A 21,496-nucleotide genomic window follows, 5' to 3' on the forward strand; every position below is an offset into this window, starting at 1 on the left:
ATATAAATATATATATTTATATATATATATATACAGAAAATTTGCCAGAATTTTTACCTTTATGCATTTGTATGAATTTTAAATAAATATGTAAGCTTTAAATAACTAAAATAAAAATAATACATTTCAAAAAAATCATTCATGCCGAAATATATTTTTCAAAATCTAATTGCGTTTGTTGTGCCAAAAACCCATTTTGAACAAAAATGTTTGTTTCAAAAGTTAAAATGGTTAAATTCAGGCAAATGCTACCATATAAATAAATTTCGCAGCACATTTTTAATTTTAGAGTGATTAAAATAAATATCACAGTAATTATTATGTGGCATATTGTTTAATTATGAGAAATTAAATATAACTTTAGCAACATGTTATTAATAAAATAAAAAAAAATTTCTTACATAAATATTTAGTCTTTCCATTGAAGGAGCTAAGATCGAAAACATCTTAGTTCCTTACTAAATTGTATAATTGATTAATTAAAAAATGTTATGCAAACATTTAAACATGATACGGATTATGAAAATGAAAAACAGATTATAACAGTTTTTCATCACACTTATTAAATTTACATTATAAGTCTGTATAAATAGTATTTAAAAACAAAGTAATCTATACGATAAAAACCATTTGTTTCAGTGAGGCTTATAATATAACAATAGCTTGTATTCTAATGGTAAATATTTGCTTCTAAAATATAACTAATATTTGAATGATAAATATTTGTTATTAAATATAATTTGTGTTATTAGAAGAATATGTACTACTAACTTATAATAAATGAAATGGAAAAAACTTTCAATTTTTCCATTTTTGTTGGCATCTTTTATTTTAAGTATATATTTGAATTAGCAAATTCGTTTCTTTTTATAAATTTTCTTTTTATCTTTTAAAACTTTTTTGTAGTATTTTTCTGTGTGAAAAGATAGGTTAAATAAGGAATACTTGCAAATTTTTTATTATAATAATTAAATTAAGCGAAGGAAAATGAAATTTTATTACAGGGATTTTCCCTCTGAAATGAAATATATAATATTATTCAAATAAATAATTTTAAGCAAATCTCTTAAGTTTGTAAAATATTTAAGGAAGAATCAATATTAATTTTTTAAAAAAAGTATTTGAAAGACTTTTTTAAAGTCAAAATACTTTTGAAAAAATTAAGAACAAATGAAATTTGTAAGGTCTTGTTTAACATGTTGAAAGATTTTATCAGATTTTATCATTTATTTTATAAGAGCATAATTTTTTTTTCAAAATAATTTAACTTAAAACTTACAGTTTTCAAATATTATGACTTTTTTAAAAAAAATAAAAGTTCTAAACTTTTTATGAAAATTAATATCAAATACCCCTACCATACTAATATTGCACCAATATTAATTATATTAAAATAATTAATTTCATTATAATATTAGATTTCATTGAATAATCATAATTAATAAAACATTTTTAACTGCTATAGTTCCTCAAAATGCTCTCAAAATTAATACTTTTCCGTTGTCTTTAAAATACGTTTTCATTCTGGATCGAACACTTCGAAGAACTTTTTTCTCCTCAACTAAAGACCATCCCTCATTCCAGAGACGAATTGTGCCAAGCGCGAGACAGCACTTTCGCTGGGACCTCCCCCTATCAGAACATTTTCTTCCAAAACGAAAAAGGAAGCAGACTTCTGAATGTTCTCAGAACAATCACGCGGTCTTGTACCATCTCTAATCGCTCCCTTCGTTTTAAAAGCCTTCCACCAGCAACTAGGTTAACCATCAGGGTTCAACAAATTGCAGCAATTTATCACCCCTTGATTTGCATAGTTTAACCTGGATGATTGTTGTGATGCGCAATTTTGGACGAGTCCCATAACATGTGCGGTTTATGTAAACCTTTGTTTCAGAGGTGCAAGTTTTGTGTTATAGTTCTGGATAATATTCTGTTTATGAACGCGTAACTGTATCTACCATTTATACTCTAAAGGGAATAGCCTCGTGATGAAAGGATGGATCTTTGTCTCGTGGATGTGGTATTATTGTGACTCGGTCTTTTATCATAATGCAGATGGGATAACAAATAGTTTTGGTGAGTGTGCTAATTTATTTGAATGTATCTTTGGGTATGAGAGTGTGGAAATTAGTTCGGACAATAAAGCAAGCTGCATAAATGAAACGAATATTTTTGATTGAAATATTTGAAAGCTCTGTTTATATCGGAGTTTAAGAAAATAGAGCAGCCGTTATTATTTGGATTTAGATTTGTTTTTGAATTACCTCTTTATTGTAAAAAGAAATTTTATCATTTTTTTTCGTAAGTATTATAAGCTATATTTACTAGGTTCTCCTTAAATATAATTAAATATTTTGAAATGTTTAAAGTTCAGAACTCTTTTTAACTAATTGTGAAAAATTAATTTAAGCCCATGCTGTTATGTAACTAGTATTTGCAGCATTAAGAATAACATATAATCAAGACGTTTTTTTTCTCTAAAAATGTTTTAATGTAAATAAACAAGAGCTTTCTTATCTTTATTAAAGAGAAACCAAATTTATTGACTTTTTTTTTAAAAATAAAAATCCTTATGAGTATAACACTATATTATATACTCTCTTAAAATCAATATTACTTTTAATGATATAAATAGATTTAAGCTGCTATATTGCACAAGAATCAGTAATCTTTTACCCTTAAATATTTTTAAGTACATATTTTTAATCGTAATATTGAAGGAATTTTATTTTATTCGCATGAATGCATAAATCTATTTTTCATGTGGTCTTCTATTATATTTTATATTTTAATAATTATTGAACCCCAAATAAAAGTCTGATTTGCTTAAGCGCTTATTTGCTCAATAAAAGGAAGACTATATAATAAATACTGACAATACCAAGAATTTATTTTTAAGAAAATCCAATTTTTTTTTTAATATTAAACTAATTTTCAAATAAATTGTGTAAAAAGACTTCAACTTAGTTTAGTGATAAAGAAAAAATCATAAAAATACCTTATTACTGTTTAAATTTTTATTGTTAAACATCAAAACTGGTGGGTTGATATTAAAGAAGATGTTATTCAAAAGAAATTGTTCTTAGTAATGCACGTTTATTTAATTAACGTTTAAAACATTCCATCTCTAGATGTGATATTTTTTACTAAAAAAAATCTAATTATTTTCGGGAAAAATACCTCAAATAATTATTCCACACCTATATTGAAAATGTCTTATAAACCCGTAAAAGATATAGTAAGTGGATAATCTTTTTTATTAATTTTTTAGAGCAAAAATATTTTCAAAATGTTTATAATATCCATAATTTATGTAAAAAAGAGTAAATAAATGAACTAAGAACAATGTTATCTAAAATTCAAATAGTTGTTAAAACTTAAAATAATGTCAGAATAAAAATATCTAAAAAGTAATTTGATGTCTTAGCAAAAAAAAAATTTTTTTTACAAATATTTTTTTCTAAAAAAACATTTTTCGAAAATATTAAAATTGCTATTTTACAATAATATTACACTATGCGAATTTGACAGAAAAAAATAACAGATAAGTTATTTTTTTTCTTAATTTGCTAAAATAAGATATTTTTGAAAAATAAGTAATTTGAGAATTCTTTTAGCTTTTCTACAAACAAAATGATGAATCTAATCCACAAGAATTAAGTTTGCTTAAAATAAGATATTTTTGAAAAATAAGCAATTTAAGAATGCTCGTTGCTTTTCTACAATCAAAATAATGAGTGAAATTCACAAATGTGGAAATTCGAGAATACTAATAACAGTATCACGTCATCGTTACGAAATCATGAATGAATTTTTCTCTGAAATATTTCAACGCTTACTCAACCATGAATGAAAAAGAAAAAATCTTCAGCAATGCCATCGTTTACTTTATAAACACGATCTCAGAGTTTTCTTTATATTCTCAACAAATCAACCATCTTTCTGTTAGGATTTTAAGGTTTGCCAACAGAAGGCTCATTTACGTCCATAAACAAAGCTTCCCTACTCGAGCCTCAAAATTCTAAATTATGATTAGAGTTCTTGTCATGCTTGATTGTGGGGGATTTCCTTCTCGAATTTTGTGTCTCTATGAATAAACCCCGCTGTTGCCAAAAAAATTATAGCTTTTACTTATTTTGAACCTAAAGCCTAAACATCTTTAGACCAGATGTTTGGACCGTACTACAATAAACTCTTCTTTTTTCAAAATATCTTAGAAAACACCAGTCCCAAGAAATATGGAAGGATAAATGGTATTTCCTTTTGTCTTTAAGAGCGTGCCGAACTTGGATGGGACCTGGAACTATTTATATATAGTTGAGTACCCCTTAAATACATCCGGTTTATAAAGAAATTCTTTGTTAGAAACTCCTTTTCCAAATACTATAATGGAATTCAAAACCTACTCTTAAATACATATGTACCAAATTTAGTCGTCAAGCTGGTAGCCATCAATAACTGATAATTTTTCTTGTTATAATTAAGCACGGTGTTTAGATATACTTGGAACTAATATCTTTAAAAATTTATAAAACTTATCGTTATCAATTGATATTTTCTTTTGTTCTAAAAATTTCCGAAGAATAAGCTCTTGGCGTAAGGCAATGACGCGTTGCGTGGCACAAGCAAATAATTAAAATATTAATCACAGATCATTCTAAAAATATGTACATGTGCCTAAAATGACATTAAAATAATTTGGACACTAATGTGCCCAAATTTGTGAACATTGTAGAAAAGCAATTTGTGAACATTTCAGAAAAGCTTACATAAAAAATAAACATACAAATCGCCCATCAATCGTGAAATCGTTTTTTTTTCAACTTCATTTTATTGCTTATAAAAAATTTTAAATTTAAATTAAAATCTACTGAACTAGTAAAACATACCTTAAATGAAGATCATTGAAAATTCTACTTCGTTGATAATTTTGAGCTGTTGGCTTTATTTTTTAACTACCGTTCAACAGAAATTCTGTGAAACACTATTTTAATTTTTATGTTCTTTAGTAAAAATATACATCAGGAAAGTTAAAGTTCTAAGATGTTAAACTAATGTATTTTACTTTTAATTTTAAAAGTTCGATAGTAAAGACCCTGCCTTAAATGTATAATAACAGTATGTCTGATCAAACTTTGCATAAATGCTACTAATCAAACGTTTTTAACCATACTGCGTACTATTCTATTTGTTTGTTTTTTAAGCAGCATTAACTCATATCTAACTTAACTAATCTTAATTCCATCTAAAAAAAATTCGGAATCTTTTAATGAAGAATTTTTTCTGGAGTTTTTTCTCTTTTAATTTAAAAGCCTACCCATGAAATTATTTCAAACTTCTTTATAAAGTGAATAATTAAGCTTAAAATATCACCATCATAAATATGCTCCTCAAATTTTAAAAAAAATGATAATGAATACTATTATGAATTTACTTGGCAAAGTATAGTCGTGCATTAGAATCTCTGTTCCCTGATAATCGCAAAAGAAAATGCTCATACGACATGCAATTCAAGTGAAATTAAGAGGGAAATGTGCTGACATTAGCTGCTTTGTAATGCTTGGCCACGCCATCTTAAATCATAACAAATGCGTAAAAGTCGTGTACTAACTGGTGTAACAAATCAAAATGGCGCTCCCTCACTTCAGCTAACTTCTTTTCATTGATAAAGAAAGAGTCCATTACCTAAAACAAACGTTCTTCTGTTTAAAATGCGATGCTAAAAAAAACAAGCGCTTGTTAATTATGTGTTACTCTTACACACTAACTGTATTCTTTCTGATAACTGTACTAGGATTTGATATTAATGGGAAATGTTAAATGAACTCAAGTTCTAGCCATGACTTCATTAAGAATGGTCTTTAGTGCATTTTGAGATTTGATATAAATGGCGCAATGATAATTTAGTTATTTCAGAACATGATACTCAGAAAAGTTTGGTTTTCTCTGGGATCAATCGGAATACTTCTTTCAAAAGTAATTCAAGAGATATTTTTTTTGAAAACAAAGTCATTTAGATTGAGATACTTTGTGTCAAGCATTTTATAAAAGAACTCTAAAATAATGCGATTTCTTTACATTGCAATTGGTGCAATTTTCTTTAAGATAATAGTAAGTTGTGGTAAATTAACAATTTTTTTATCGTACTCATAAATATGCGTTGTATAATTGTTGAGTCAAAAGTGGTTTTATATGCGACATAAGTTTGAAGGAAATTATAAAAGTCGTGTAAATTTATGGCATAATACAAAGAAAAACTTTAAGTATTTATTTTTTTTTGTTCAAAAGTGTTTTGTACTCTGAGAAAAAAAAAGTATTGTCAAAATTACCAAAATATGGTAAATTTACTGTGTATCTGGTTCTAAGGGAACACAAAAAAATCTAGGTAATAAAATTAACAGTAAAATATTGTTTTGTAACATGCGATCAAATTTAGTGAATTTGGTAAAAATTGGTTGTTTTATCATGATACCTTAGAGCATGGCATAAAAATAAAATTTTCAGTTAAACTTCATTTTCAGTTCTGCATTATATTTTACTAAATGTGTGGTAGAAAGAACTATTTGAAAAACAGAGTTTCCGGTAAACAGTGACTGTATCAGCGGAAAAATTGCCAAATGAATGGCGCAAATAGCCTATATTTAAGTTTTATTAACAAGAATTGTGATGCCACAATTGGCATACACATATTTATTTTCTATCTTTTAAAATATCTTTCATTACTTAAGCTGATTTTTTATTGATAGAATTATATTTAAAATAAATCACAAACTTAATCTTTTTAAAACAAACATAAAATATTTATTCCTTCTCTTATAGATCAATGTAACGGATACTTTTTTTTATTTCATTACTAATGCAGACTTATATATTCACTGTCGCCTTTAATCGAAAACAAAAATCTATTTATATAACTTTATATTCTAAATTACCAACGGCTAAATGTTTCTGTTGCATGGTTGCAATAATTCTCATAAATTTGTTGGCGACTCGTGATCGCCAAGGTATTCTTTTTAACCCATATTGATAGGCTGGTTGGCTTTGTTTTGGCTATGTAATATTTTAATAGATCGCCAATTTTGGATCTCCTACCCATGCATCTGTGTCATTCGAGAACAAATTACATATACTTTTTAATTTGGCTTTTGATTAGGCAGCTTGTGGGGGATTTGTCTCCCATGGCCTGACCTATTTTAATATTACTATGCAAAACTTATTAAACTGAAATTCTTATGAACGATATTTTGTAACTCGAGCTCTGCAAATATACTACTAAATAAAAGCTTTTTATTAAATATGATCCAGTTCAACTGTTAATATTCATCATCTTCTGTTTTCATTACTATCTTCAACTGGCCCACCATACTAATACAAAACTCCAACCTCACCTGATATATCCATCTCAACATAAAATAGAACCCTGATACATTCTTCTTCTTAAGAATAATGTTTTTTTTACCAGGAATGTCATTACAGATCGGTAATTTTACTGAAATTTGTTTCTTCGTGTAATAAATTTTAAAAGGATAGAATATAATTTTAAGTTGAGAAAAATGTTGTTTAATGTATAAAAATTCAAATTTCTGTAATACATTTTTTTTTTATAAATTAATGATTTATCTGAAAATGTATCTGCGAATACGTGTATTAAATCGTTTCACAATTTCAACTATGACGTGATACACAAAAATTTAAAGAATTATGAATTTATTTTTAATATTACATAATTGTAGAGTACGTTATCTGTAATGTTAAGTAGCAATAAGTTCCCTAGTTTTCAACTTGGTAAACTATAACAAACCTTTTGTTAAACTGTTTTGTGTAAATGTTTTATTTTCTCATTAATATCACACAACAAGAAAGGATATATTTGGTATCACACATCAAAGAAGGACATTTTTGATTTCACGCAAGGAAAAACGTTTTTGGTACCACACGAAAAACAAGGATATTTTCAATTTTAAAGAGCATAGAGAAGTAAGATATTTTGGATAGTTCATGTTAAAGCAGGGTATTTTTATAATACACAACAAAGAATATAGGGGTATTTTTTAAAGTACACAACATAATATCATATAACAACAAGCAATATTTATAATATCACATTTCTTAATTAATATCATACAACGAGGAAGGGTATATATTTGCTATCACCCATCAAAAAGAAGGGCATTTTTGATTCCGCTCAACAAGGAAGTATGATTTTGGTATCACACGAAAAGGAAGGATATTTTCAATTTTAAAGAGCATAGCGAAGTAAGATATTTTGTATATTTCATGTTAAAGCAGGGTATTTTTAAAGTACACAACAAAGAATATAGGGGTGCTTTTTTAAAGTACACAACATAATATCGCATAACAAGAAGGAATATTTATAATATCACATTTCTTAATTAATATCGTACAATAGTATATATTTGGTATCACCCATAAAAGAAAGGCATTTTTGATTCCACACAACAAGGAAGTATGATTTTGGTATAACACGAAAGGGAAAGATTTATTTGATTTCATATCGAACAACAAAGAAGGATAATTTGGATATTTCATTTTGAAGCAGGATATTTTTTTTTAATTACACAACTAAGAATATCGCATAATAAAAGGGACATTCTTAATATCTGATAACAGCAAAGGATATATTTGATATCACCATAAACTGATGCTATTTTCGATGCCCTAACACCATAAAGCGATGCCCTACACTGAAATTTGTGAAAATTTCTATATTAACGCAACGAGAAAATATTTTTTTCAAAGACAAAATGAGGTCACGAGTTTTTAAAATTTTATAATGTCTAAAATTTGAATACACAAAATAAATGGGATTCAGTTCTCAGCCATTGTATGTACGAAATGAAAGCAGCTTCCAAAATAAGTTTTCATAATATTTCGACCCAACGCTAATTAAGCCTTTTTCTTAAAAACACTGTTTTGCGCTCCTCTATTGGAAGACTAAAACTTCAAACAATTCGGGACATCTGCAAATTATTCATACTTCTTAAAATTTAATTACTTAAAGAATTTTTAATTTCCTCAGAGACCTCCTTTAAATAAACATTGCTAATTTCAGACAAAAACCTTGTCACTTAATGTATTCATATTTTACTTAGTAAAAATCCATTTGCTTTATAATTTAAATTTAAAGTGGAACGTATACAAAACTAAATGAGCTTCATTATTTCAAATAATCATTTAATTTCTAAAACGCTTGGCTCCGGCATTATTGAAAGGACTCCGTCTCAGTTTTATAACTCATACATTTTTAAATGATAATTGCTCCGTCCAATGAAAGAATATTATTTTCTTCCAATCCTCTAACCGGTTATTTCTTCTTCCCATTTACGATTTTTAAATCATCCATCTTTCATCTTCTCTCTTTCACTATCATGAATAAATCATTTACGACGCTGTAGGTTCGACACAAAATCACCCACCTGCCTCTCCCTGGTGCTTAATTTTAATGTGCCTGTAATCGACCGGAAAAACGGGAGTTTGAAGAAAATCGCACTTTGCGCTATTTTAATGTAGATTGTTTGTTTTTTTTCCCTCCTGCTTTTTCGTTTGATATAATAGAAAATTTGAAATAATCTATATATGTCTGTTAGTATATTTATAAAATAGTTAAGCGCTATCAATATTTTTTAATAGTTTTGGGAATGGCTTTACTGATTAAGCTGTATTAAGCAAAGTGTAAGCTTAATGTTATCTAATTAAGAGGATGCTCTCTAATGACTGACCTTAATGTATATTTTTGGATCTTCTATCAAAAATAAAGTAAAAAATAGTATAGGGATCGCAAATGAACATTTTAGCACAAGAAAAACGCTATAATAGTTTTTTTTCGTTGAATTTAATTTGTATCACTGTTCTATCAGCTTATCAAGATTACGTATTAGCTGTAATGATTGGCGAAGTCAAGCTGACTCTTATGCCTTTAAACAATTCGGATTAGCAAACGCTATATGTCCGGTCACTTAAACTACTGCAAGAGCTCCACGACTAGAAATTTCTCTATCCATAAACTAGATCGAGAGCGCTATCAGCAATGTGTGTTAGGTCATGATATATAAAGAATTATAGCATGTACTCAAAGCGTTAACGTAAACATCTTTGGAAAAGAGAACCCTTTAGTTCATTTCCTATAAAGAGGGTGAAACGCTGTATCGATTAAATTCAACATTTCACTCTACAACGTTTAGTTTACTCGATTATAAAAAATTCCCATCTTTTCTATCCGACAAGAAATTAGTTCCCAAATCCTCAGTGTTAATCTCGTTAAAGGAGAAATCGTAGTGGTACAGACGCACAAAATTATTATTTAAATTATTTTTTATTGATGGAATAATTTCAATTATTATTTCTTGAAATTTTGGGAAATGCAGTATTTTTATGTTAAAGATTTTTATGTAAAAATTGGTGCATTGTTTCAAACAAATTTGCTATAGATAACCACCCTTACCTTTTAATACAATCATCACTTAAGAGGTCGCAGTACCCAAGAAATGACCAAAATATCGAGAGAGAAATTTATTGCTTATAATAAAACTTCCAATTATTTCAAATGCACTGAAAAAAAGAATCATCTCTCTAACTGCATTTTCAAAAATGTTATGAATGATTTTAGATTGTCCTAATACAGAAACTTGCTCAGCAGACAGACTTTAAAGTGCTTTTTTTCTCATAGATGATAATTTTGTGTTTTTATCCTAATTAAATCCCTAAGGAATTTTTTGTATTTAAGATAAAGCTCTGAAGTAAACTTTTTTATCTTAAGTATAAAACGCTTATTTAAACTGTGCATGGAATAAGCATTTTATGAGGTATTGAAATTTTTATAGCATGTTATATATACCTAACAGCAATTTTTTATCTTTTTTTTCTACTTTTTTTACAAAATAATCTATAAAAAATATTCTAATTGATATTTCAACAAATAATGAATGCACAAAATTGTTAAAATGAATATTGTATGCACTAAGAAGACGAAAATTTGAAAATTTGTTAAAATAAAAAAATTTTAAAGATTTAAAAATTTAATTTTTTCAATTTTTTTTTAAATTTCACGAAAATTAAACAGTTTAATTATTTTTTAAGATAAATTATTGATTATAAGTTAAATGAGCATGTAAAGCAACCACAAAATGAATGATTATACCTTTATTTTAAAAAATTGCTGCAAGGATACTGTGACCCCTTAATTTAAATAAATCATGTGAGTTTACAATCAATACTTCAAAACTCTTCATTTGAATAAATTTAAATTCAATGACGTACATAAATCACATAAATAACTGCAAATTATTGAATCACTTTCACTTTTAAAGTTCTGAAAATATGAAAAGGAAATCTTTTTATAATTTTTTCGGTTAGTTATGAGTCTACAAATCGAATAACTTTAATATTTTACCTCATTTTTTTTTAGTTTCGTACAACTTAAATGCGTTTCATAAGTTTTAAATGAAGTTATCACAAATAAATTCTTAACTCACTAAATATTTCTAAGAATATTACCATCCTTCCAAATATAATAAAAATCCTGTAAGTGCGCTTTAGAAGCAGAATTCTGTACTTTCTTACTTTGCAAAAGGATTTTAGAATTTAAAACTTCTTTTTTCCCTGAAAACGTTCTTCTCGCTGATTTTTTGATGCGATTTGAGTTACACATCCGCCATTAATGAAGTAAAAAATATATCTTCGACGAAAAAGATGTCGGAAAAAAATCTAAAGAGTTCCTGGAATGGACCAATTTTATGGTGCTCCGCACATTTGCGCACTCCAAAAAATTTCTTCACTTTTATCACCCTACACCTTATCCCATACACACCTATACCTTCTCTAGGCTCACCCATTTATAAAAAACCCATTTGCAAACGTTGAATGTGAATATCACGGGTACGAGTTAAAAAATGGGGACCGAGGGGTTTCTATTCGTTTTATTATCATTGAGTCAACTGGTCTTAAGCCACTTATCCTCGAATCATAAATTTTAATAATCTTAGAGTCAAATGTCTTTTTACATTGGCTCGCAACACAATTACTGCCAACACTAGATGTTCTTGTTGCACTGTTGCCTTCTTTTTAAAGAACAGGCCAAGAAAATGAAACAAATAAATAAGCAAAAAATTTATTCTGCAACGTGAGATTTTCGCGGGAGTTTTTATTTTCTTTATTTGGTTTTAGTTTTAAAATATTAAAATTGCATATCCTTTTCCGCCTTATTTCACGAGTAATTTAATGTGCAGTTTCGTTTTCATTGTAGCTGTTTTTATTTCTTTTTCGCCGTGAAAACTTAGTTAAGAAGCAATAGGATTTAACGAATGGCTTCTTTCTTTTTTTTCATATAATTGTGACGTTAATGTTTCTGCTTATTCTTCTCAATTTACAAAGAAAAATTGTAGATAAGCAACAGTAACAAAGCAATTGACAAATTAACAATTTTTTTGTTTATTTTTTAATCTGTTTTAAGTTTTAAAAGCGTAATTTATTTAGAATTAAAATGTAATTGCATTTTCTATTGTTTTAAGCAGCGAATATTTTTTTAAATAATCTGTTTAAAGTAAGAGATTTACAACTCTTTGCTGAGACTAATATTTTTTTTAATTTACTTTATGAATAGCTTTTATTTATTCTATTGTTATTTCATTTATTTCTTTAATATATATTACTCTATTTATTTATTTTATTTAGTTATTGTCATTTATTTTTTTTAATTATTTATTTATTTTTATTTTGTAGCAATCATAATTTCATAATTTTATTTTCCATCCAATCAAAGATGTAAAAGACAGATAGCAAAATATGCTAATTGAGCAACCTTATATAATTATTATTCGTAAAATACAAGGTTCATTTTTAAAATAAATATAAAATGAAAACATAAGTTACCTTAATTTATTATTGTTAAATCGTAATAGCCACTAAATATGGATAATCTCTGATTAATAAGAAGATGCAGGTTCGCATATTGGCCATGGTAGATTACGTTGAATAATGCCCCAGTTATTTGTTGATCATAGTTCTATCATGAAGTGAAGAAACATACGATTGAATCTTAACAATCATTGCACAGACCATGAGAGGTTTTAATTTTTTACATTTCAGCAAACATTTTTTAACTTCTATAACTTTCTAATAACTTTATTTATTACTTGATTAAAAACTTCATTTGCTTCAAGAATATACATATTGAAAATAACAGCGACATTAATTCCTCTCCCTCCCCTCCATAAAGCGTGGAAATGCATTTTGGTCTGATTTTCCTCTCTCGGCTACAGGGGTTTCCTTATTTTCGTTTTATCTTTTTTCTCTCGGCTACTTGTTTTTTCTAGTTTTGTTCCGTACCTTTATTTTTCCATTTAAATTTACGTTTTATATTACTTTTTTTTCTGTCATCACCGACCTGTTTTTGAAAGCTTGAAATATTAGAAAGAAAAGTGACTTTTAATACCAGTTTGTATATTTTTAAAGCAAAGGAATTTGTTAATCAAGCAATATATGACTGCTTCAATTTCGTGGGAGTTTTTTTCATTTGATAACTTTTTTAGCTTCATTCAAAGAAGGCTAACCGTGACAGTTTCTCGGAGCCTTTTTTTTCTTAGTTGGGTTCAAAATTGAAAAGTAATAAAACGTACGCATGATAAAATTATTATTTGCACACTTTTATACTAAATAAATATTTTAAGACAAATCTTTATGAAAAAGTTTCCCTACTTTTGTCTAATACATCTTTGTATGAGGGCGCATAGATATATTCTATTCTTCTATTCAAATTTTCTATTAAGATAATTAATAAATTTTTGTCCACTGTTTTTTTGTTAATTCATTATTGACTTCTCTTTTTAATTCAATTTTTCTATTTTTTAAATCCATGCATAAAGAATGAATATTCTCAGTTTTTCCTCTGCCTAACATCCTACGTCTAAATATCTTCTATTTCGTAAATTTAGCTATCTACATTCGAATTTGCTATTTGCTTATATTATTACTTTATTCCCTCATATTATTTGAATAATAATAACAGTTCTTTTCTAGAAGAAATAACATTCATTAGGAAAAATTCTTTTATAGATTTCAACGAGAAAAAGCTCTCTCATTACATAGCTATGTTCTTTATCTTCGAGAAGAAATAATAAGAATAAATTTGGGAGCAAAAACAGTACAGAGAAAGAAGGTGCAAAATTTAGTAGACAATTTTTTCAGCTACGAATTTATAAGCGTGATTCCAATTTTCTTTCTTGCGAAGATAGCCAACGTGAATAAACAAACTCAATGACTTGAGAATATTTAATGCTACTATAAATATTGAAAGAAGATTTCTTCGTAAGGGAAGCGTTATTTTCTGGCATGCCAAAGAAAAGGAACATACGGAAAAAAGTGTGCTCCCGTAATGCGATAACAACAAAAAAAATCTAATAAAATATGTGATTAATGTAGCTTTATTCAAAGTAGAAAAATATTTATGATGAAGAGATGTTGCAAACTGTATTCTCGGGGTTTTTTATGTACGGAATTTGATGCAAAATGCTTGTGGAATATAAATCAACTTTAAAAATAATATTACTTTTTTTGCCTATTTTATGACACATTTAAACAGCAAAAATGTGTTTCAATGATTTTAAATATTTCTTGTGTATTTAAATGCTAAACAAAATAAAATCTTTTGAAGCTTAATATTGAACATTAGAAAGAAATATATTCAATTTAATCGAGAAAAATGATTTTAATTAAAATATTTGTTATAAAAAAGCTATATCATAAGGTGCCTTAGCAAAAGTATATTATTCTTTATTATGTTCCAAATCTATCATTTTAATTCTCTATATATTAAAGATATACAGTCTGTACTATTGTTTTAGATTACATTCTCCTGAAAAAATTTCTTGAAAGCAATTTTTTGAATTTTTATTTTAATAAATTCAAATTCAATCAAAATATAGTTTTTTATAATACAAATAGAAATTATTGAATATTTTGTAGTTTCAAATTTATAACAAACATTCTTTTTATAAAATCGAAATCTGTGCTTTTTTGAATCCATGTAAATAGCAGATGGTAACAATACACAATACATACTAAAACAATAATCAATATCAAACACTAAAAAGTTTTATAAATGTACATGAATTTTGTTTTTTAAATGTTAATGACTGCTCAAAACCTTTACAAATAGAAGTAGCAACAAGAAATGCTAGGAGAGTCACTAAATAAAACCTAAAATTATATAAATATACTTTGAATTTTGATTTCAACCAAAATATTTGTGATTTTCAAAAACCATATGAATAGTGGTTGTAAAAATATGCAATAACAAATACTAAACCAATCACTAATATTTGATACTATAAATGTGCTTTGATTTTAATATTTATTTACATCAAATATATTAAAAGAGCGTAACTTTTTTAATTAAAATAAGTACTTAAACATTATTTTTTGTACTACGTACTCTTTTAATGATAGTTTATATTAATGGAGAATAAAATAAAAATATATTATTTCATATTGCAACACATTAATAAAATAATTTAAACTTAATCATGATAAGATACAGAAGTAATAAAATTCATTGCTTTCTGTATTTAAACCAATTCGATTCATTTGCTTTATTTCAATATTCGGTTCATCGTTCGAAAATCTCAATAACTTTGTATCCCCCCTCGCCCCTCCCATCAACTATCTCCAGGAGAAGAAAGACTAACCAAACAAAAAATCATTTCATTTTTCATAGCTTGAATCCAATTAGAAAGTGCTTACTATGATGTATGTAATAAGAAAAATGGACGAGTAAAAAAAGTTTTAAAGAAAAATAACCGCTTCTTTCCTTTGCAATAAAGAAAGACTCGTGAACTCGGAAAACCTTAAGGTTAGCCAGACTTTGCCATTTGGCGAGAAATTTTTCGACGTCTCGATTAATTTTCCGCACAAAAATAATTAATCATCAATGAATCAGATTCGGACTTCGGCAAGATAGAAGCAAAAGTATTTCCCAAAGATTCGCTTATTTGTTGGATGATAAGGCGGTAGCTCCATTTAAATAAAATAAAAAAAAGGAACGTTGAAATAAGAATTATTTCAACGATGTAAAAAATAAAGTAAAATATGGAAAATTCCATTAATTTTTTTTTCTGTTCTTCCTTAATATTTCTCCCTGATGCCATTCTGAAAAATGTTATTAATGGAATAAAACGTCGTGGATACGGAAATAAGTTTTTCGAATTTCGATTATGTTTTTGGAAAATTACTCTTTTCGTTTAAATAAATTCTCTCTCACTTTAAGACACTTTTCTTATGACTCTATTCTAAATCGGATTAAACAACAGAATCCTTAAGAATATATATATCAGAGATTAAGTAGTTTTAAAAATAAAAAAAGAATATTTTTCTTGAAAGTTAATAGTATTTGAATTTTAAGCATAAATCCACTTGCAAATTCAAATTTGAAAAAAAAAAATTTAAATATTCTTATGTTTATGTTTCTTTCACATTATTTTTTTAAAAAAGAGATCAGTTTTTAGTATATTGCTGAGTAATAAACTGAAAACTTAGGTAATACTATTATTATGGATGAACAGTGCTAAAAAAAAATAAACGGTATAATAAACTTTGAATAATTTTCACTCTATTAATCGAATCTCTATGTTCTAGGGCGCAATCTTATAAGGGGGTTAATTAATTAGTGCAGACGAAATTTAAAGTTATACAGGTAGCGTTGCGCAAAACTCTCTGTCCATAACAGCACTTCGCATGCTTTAGCGAGTGGACATGTTAGTTTCACAGCCTACAATATTTTTATTACATTACAAAACACATATTATGCATTAAATTATACTTTTATGCATTGAATACTCATTATGAATTTTTAAACAGTTAAAGCGTTTGAAAGCCCAATTCATTTATCATTAAAAATATTAATATTTTTAAATAGATGAAAAATATTTTTAATATTTTCATATTTTTAATATATAAAATATATAATAAAAAACGTATTTACTAGAGCAGCAGTTCCTAATTTTTTTCGACTACGGAACTCTAAATTATTAATCTTCTTCCAACGGAACTCCGACTTTAGAAATATAGTTAATGAAAAGAATTGTGAACGAATTAATCATTAAAAGACAGCTTTACCACTTATATTTAAAAACAGGACAGAAATTTTCATCGTTTTATCATTAATAATCTTAAATTAGGTTTTATGTTCGAAAGGTGAATTCGTAGTGTTGGAGGTAAAATTATTGTGGCTACGAATTTGTTTTATTTGAAATTGTTATAAAACGAAAAATAAAAAGAATGCTGTAAACGTTTAAAATTTTATAGGGGAAACATATTTCTTTCGAATTTAGTTATTTTATTATGATTAGTAAAGTGCAATGTGAAATACTATTGCAATTTTTAATAATTGGCTTTTTTTATAATTATATATTTTTAAACAAAATTTGCCGATTCTCTCTCACTGGCATTTTATTTAAAATAATTTGTACAGGTGATCGAAATAATGGGTTATTGCTTGGATTTAAATGCAAATTACAGGTTTTAAAAGGTGAAAAAAATCTTTAAAAATAGTCTGGCAGCCCCTATACCACGGAACTTTCTTACTATCTTCCACGGAACCCCCGTGCTCCGCGGAACACAATTTAGGAACCACTTTTCTAAAGAATCCAAGAAGTGTAGTATTAAAATATCTATAATTTGGACTTAATGATCCATTTATTTTAAATCGTCCCTTCTTATAAATTTCATATTATCACAATAAAACACTACTCTTTTTTAATTTAAGATAAAATTATCGATTTAATTTGATTTTCAAAGTTTCCTCAATGTCCAATTAGTGGCTGAAAAAAGATTCAGGCGAAAAGTTCCTAACACTTAAATGCTTTATTGTTGATTTTCAAATCATCTCCCAGATTTTTCAAACAAATTACAGTTTCAGACATGTCTGAATGGATTTAAAAAGATATCAGGCATTTTTGTGGGAGCCCTTTATTTTTCAGCCGGGCGTATTTAACGACACATAAGGCCATTGATTGTCAAAATTCTTTAGCACTGACCGTTGGTCCGCAAAATGTAATCACCATGACGCGGTCATTGATTTTATAGCGTCTGTTATACTGGACATTTACGAGCAAATCCGACGCTCCGTGGCATTATTTCTTCCCCTTCACTGAATAATGTCCCTGATTGCTCGGGTAAAGTACAAGTCGGGTAGGAATGTATTTCTTTTCTGAACGTAACTCCGAGCTTGATATATATTTTCATTTCTATACCACTGACGGATGGTTTTTGTTGAACAAAAAAAACTCTCAGTTCAGTGTTCGTAAATGGGGCGTTAGTCTATAGCTATATTTATAGCTTTTAGTAACATTATTTCGTACTTTATCAAAAGTGAAAATTGCTTTGAAGCCATAAATTTTAAATGACACTAAATTAACTCATCATTTTTGCTATTAGCTCTTATTATTTTATTTAATTTCATATAAGAGAATTACGCTGTAAAAAATGAACACTTAAATATCACATAACTTTGTTTTTGACGAAAACGTTTCCTGGTGTATGCTCCGAGCAAATATTTCATCAAAGTGTCGAAATGACTGTCGTCACTTTTCTAATAACACACTTTCTAATAATAATTTTTCTAATAACTATCGTCAAAGTTCGTCAAAAGTGAAGGAATATTTCGTCACTCTATTTTTCAAAGAATAAAAGAGAGACGAAAAACTAATGCCTAACATATTTAACTTTTCTAATAATCACTTTAAAGTGGGCAACACAAGAACAGATAAATAAATTACACCCATTCCCGAAGCGGAATTTGAACCCGAGATCTTCCTTGTACGAGGCCAACTTCTTAACCACTAGTCAGATTAATTCAACACTTTAATTTCAATTGTCTAGTCTTTATTCTATTTTCGTCATACCAGTTAACAATCCCCCATAATGCACTGCAAAGAGGTTTCGAGTTGAGGAAGCCTTCACCCTGTATAATTTTAACGATATATTTGAGAGTTCGCATTTCGTCACGAAATCACGTGATTTGTGACGAAATGATTCTCAAAATTAGCAAAATAAGACTCAAAGATTGCTGAATCGTCAAAAAAGTGAGAGTTCTATTTTTCTGAATGTAATGGAGTTAAATTATTTTTGTGACTTTTAGGAATTATGATTTTAATTAACACTCATGTTCATATGTAACATTATTTTCAAAGTAGTATTACTAGTATATTTAATTCTTTAACTAAGATAAACAATATGTATTCTCTGTCCAATGCCAAATCTGTTTTTTTTTTATTATTATTTTACGTATAGTTTATTTCTTACTTTTTTTCATGTCCCAAAAGACTAAAACTTGGTGCTTCTTATCTCAAAATCTGGTGTCTATCTTTTGATACGCGATCGTTTTATCCCACAAACAGAGGTTGAAGGTTCGAATTTCCTCATAAAACTTCTTTTGCTGTAGAACAAGCGTTCTTTTTGTCCTCTTAGACGCGACTGGGTTATATTGAAATTTCGAAGTGGTGAGGAACTTGGTTTAAAATCTTACATAAACTCTGTGAACCGTGATTCGAACCAGTCCTTGTACCCATCTATTTTCCTCTAAAGAAGAAGCCTTTAAAGCAAAATCGCTCTAAAAATGAAGTCGAAAAAGAAGGGGAAAAAATAATGTTTATCCTCGCCAAGAACATTTTGTTCCTCACTTTGCGATTGTACTCTTTCTCCCTGTATTACACAAAATAGAAAAGAGATATCGATGCTCTAAACTTCTAGTTTTTTTTTTTTTTTTTTTTTTTTTTTTCGTTTCTAAACGTCGTCGTCTGTTCTTTTTCATTTGATAGCTTCAAAGAATGTAGAGAGAAAAGTTTAGGTGAAGGGAGCTTATAGTCTCAAAAATTCTGCCTTAGAATGTGTATATTCTGTAGTTTCAATGAAAATGCCTGAGAGAAATTCTCGGAGTGCTTTCTTTTATGCTCTAGTTTATGTACGTATCTTACGATAAATAAGTTAAATATGATATACTTGTTTATTTACTATTTTTGTCCATAAATTTACTAAAAACACTTTTAAAATTGCGTGACAAGTTTTGATACAAAAATCTATTTTTTGGTGTTAAATAATGATTTTTCTAATAATAAACCATGTAAATTTTGCACTTTCATTTTCGCAATAACACATCAACAATGGGATGAATATTTTTGTAAATATATTATTTTTAACTTCATATATACTGTTAGAATTAGTATTTTAAATTTATGGTGGCCCTACGTAGTATAGTTTAACTTAAGAAATATCTTCTTAGTAACATTTATAGTTACTATATACTACCTTTAAGTTTTTGTATTAAATTATTAGTAAACGAATGTTTTACTAGTTTTCTTATAATCAAACTACTAACAAAGCAATAGAACGCAACTTATAATTGTTGCACTAATCTAAACAAAATCTCTTTTTTTTAATTCATCTTTCTAAATAAGAACACATAAATGAAATAAAATATTTTTATTGAATATTTAGTATTGAAAAGAAATTTTGCTTTGTAAAGCTAATTATACTAAAAAGTTAAAGGTTTTTAAGACAATGCAGTGATTGGAAAAATTAATAAAGATATTCGAATTCTTCACTTATTGTATTCTAATTTAACCATCTTATTTATCTATTCTTTTTTATATGTATTGTTTAAAGGATTCTAAAAACTTTTTAAGGTCTTAAAAATGGTGTTGTGCAACGTGGATAATTGAAAAATTAATTGAAAAAAAATCTTATCAAATTCAATTTATTCCATTTACGCTATCTTTAGTGCATTCATCTATGCATAGAATTTAATTAAAAGGACTCAATTGTAATAAATTGTTCTTCATTAACTAGTAATAAAAACAATAGAGTATAAAGGAATATAAATTTAATAGGCTGTAATTCGCTTTGAAAGCTTAGTTTTAAAAATTCACCCAGTACAACAAAATGTTCTAATTTATTCTGTCTGAGTCATTTTTTTATTATATTTTAGTCATTCAACAAACTATGATTGTTTATATTTTATGCATTCATTAACATGCAATAACATTTTATTCTTATCTACATATTGGAATATCTTATATATCCCATGTATAATGTAAAAGATATGAAACAAAATCTCTTATAATTTAATAAAAAAATTTTGTCTTTTTTAGGTAAGTGTTTTTACGTTGATCACAACTTGTTTAGGCTATCTATAACCTCTTCGTTTTGGTAAGGATTTTTTAACACTGCTATATTTCAAAAGCTATCATTAATGCATGAATGTTAAAATATTATTATTATATTTCCCACTGTTAGGTATGACGTAAAGTAAAAATTTAGAAATATGTATATTCAATTAGCACTTAATAAATAAAATTTAATTAAAAATCTAGCATATCACCATACAACTATCATTATTAACATATTTTCACTTATGCGAATACTGAGAATCAAATAAATTTTACTGAAATTATTTTTAATGATATTAATGGGAACCGTTATGGATCAG

General features: G+C 27.1%; 1 protein-coding gene across 9 annotated transcripts in view; it reads left to right on the plus strand.

Moving 5' to 3' along the window:
- Positions 1 to 21,496, plus strand: part of LOC107440397 (irregular chiasm C-roughest protein) — a 441,495-nt gene that overhangs the window by 307,378 nt on the left and 112,621 nt on the right. The window contains exon 1 of one of the 9 annotated variants that reach the window (XM_016053307.4): positions 1,578 to 2,076. The exons of 7 other annotated variants lie outside the window; for them this stretch is intronic. In XM_016053307.4, the coding sequence (XP_015908793.1) occupies positions 1,989 to 2,076 (88 nt within the window). In that variant the 5' untranslated portion in view covers positions 1,578 to 1,988. Of the gene's footprint in view, positions 1 to 1,577; positions 2,077 to 21,496 lie in introns of those variants that run through there. One more of the 9 variants, XM_043046459.3, reaches the window with a different exon arrangement.

The sequence above is a fragment of the Parasteatoda tepidariorum genome, chromosome 8 (assembly GCF_982258835.1).
Source record: "Parasteatoda tepidariorum strain Cologne lab strain chromosome 8, Ptep-v5.0, whole genome shotgun sequence".
In the NCBI taxonomy this organism is placed as follows: Eukaryota; Metazoa; Arthropoda; class Arachnida; order Araneae; family Theridiidae; genus Parasteatoda; species Parasteatoda tepidariorum.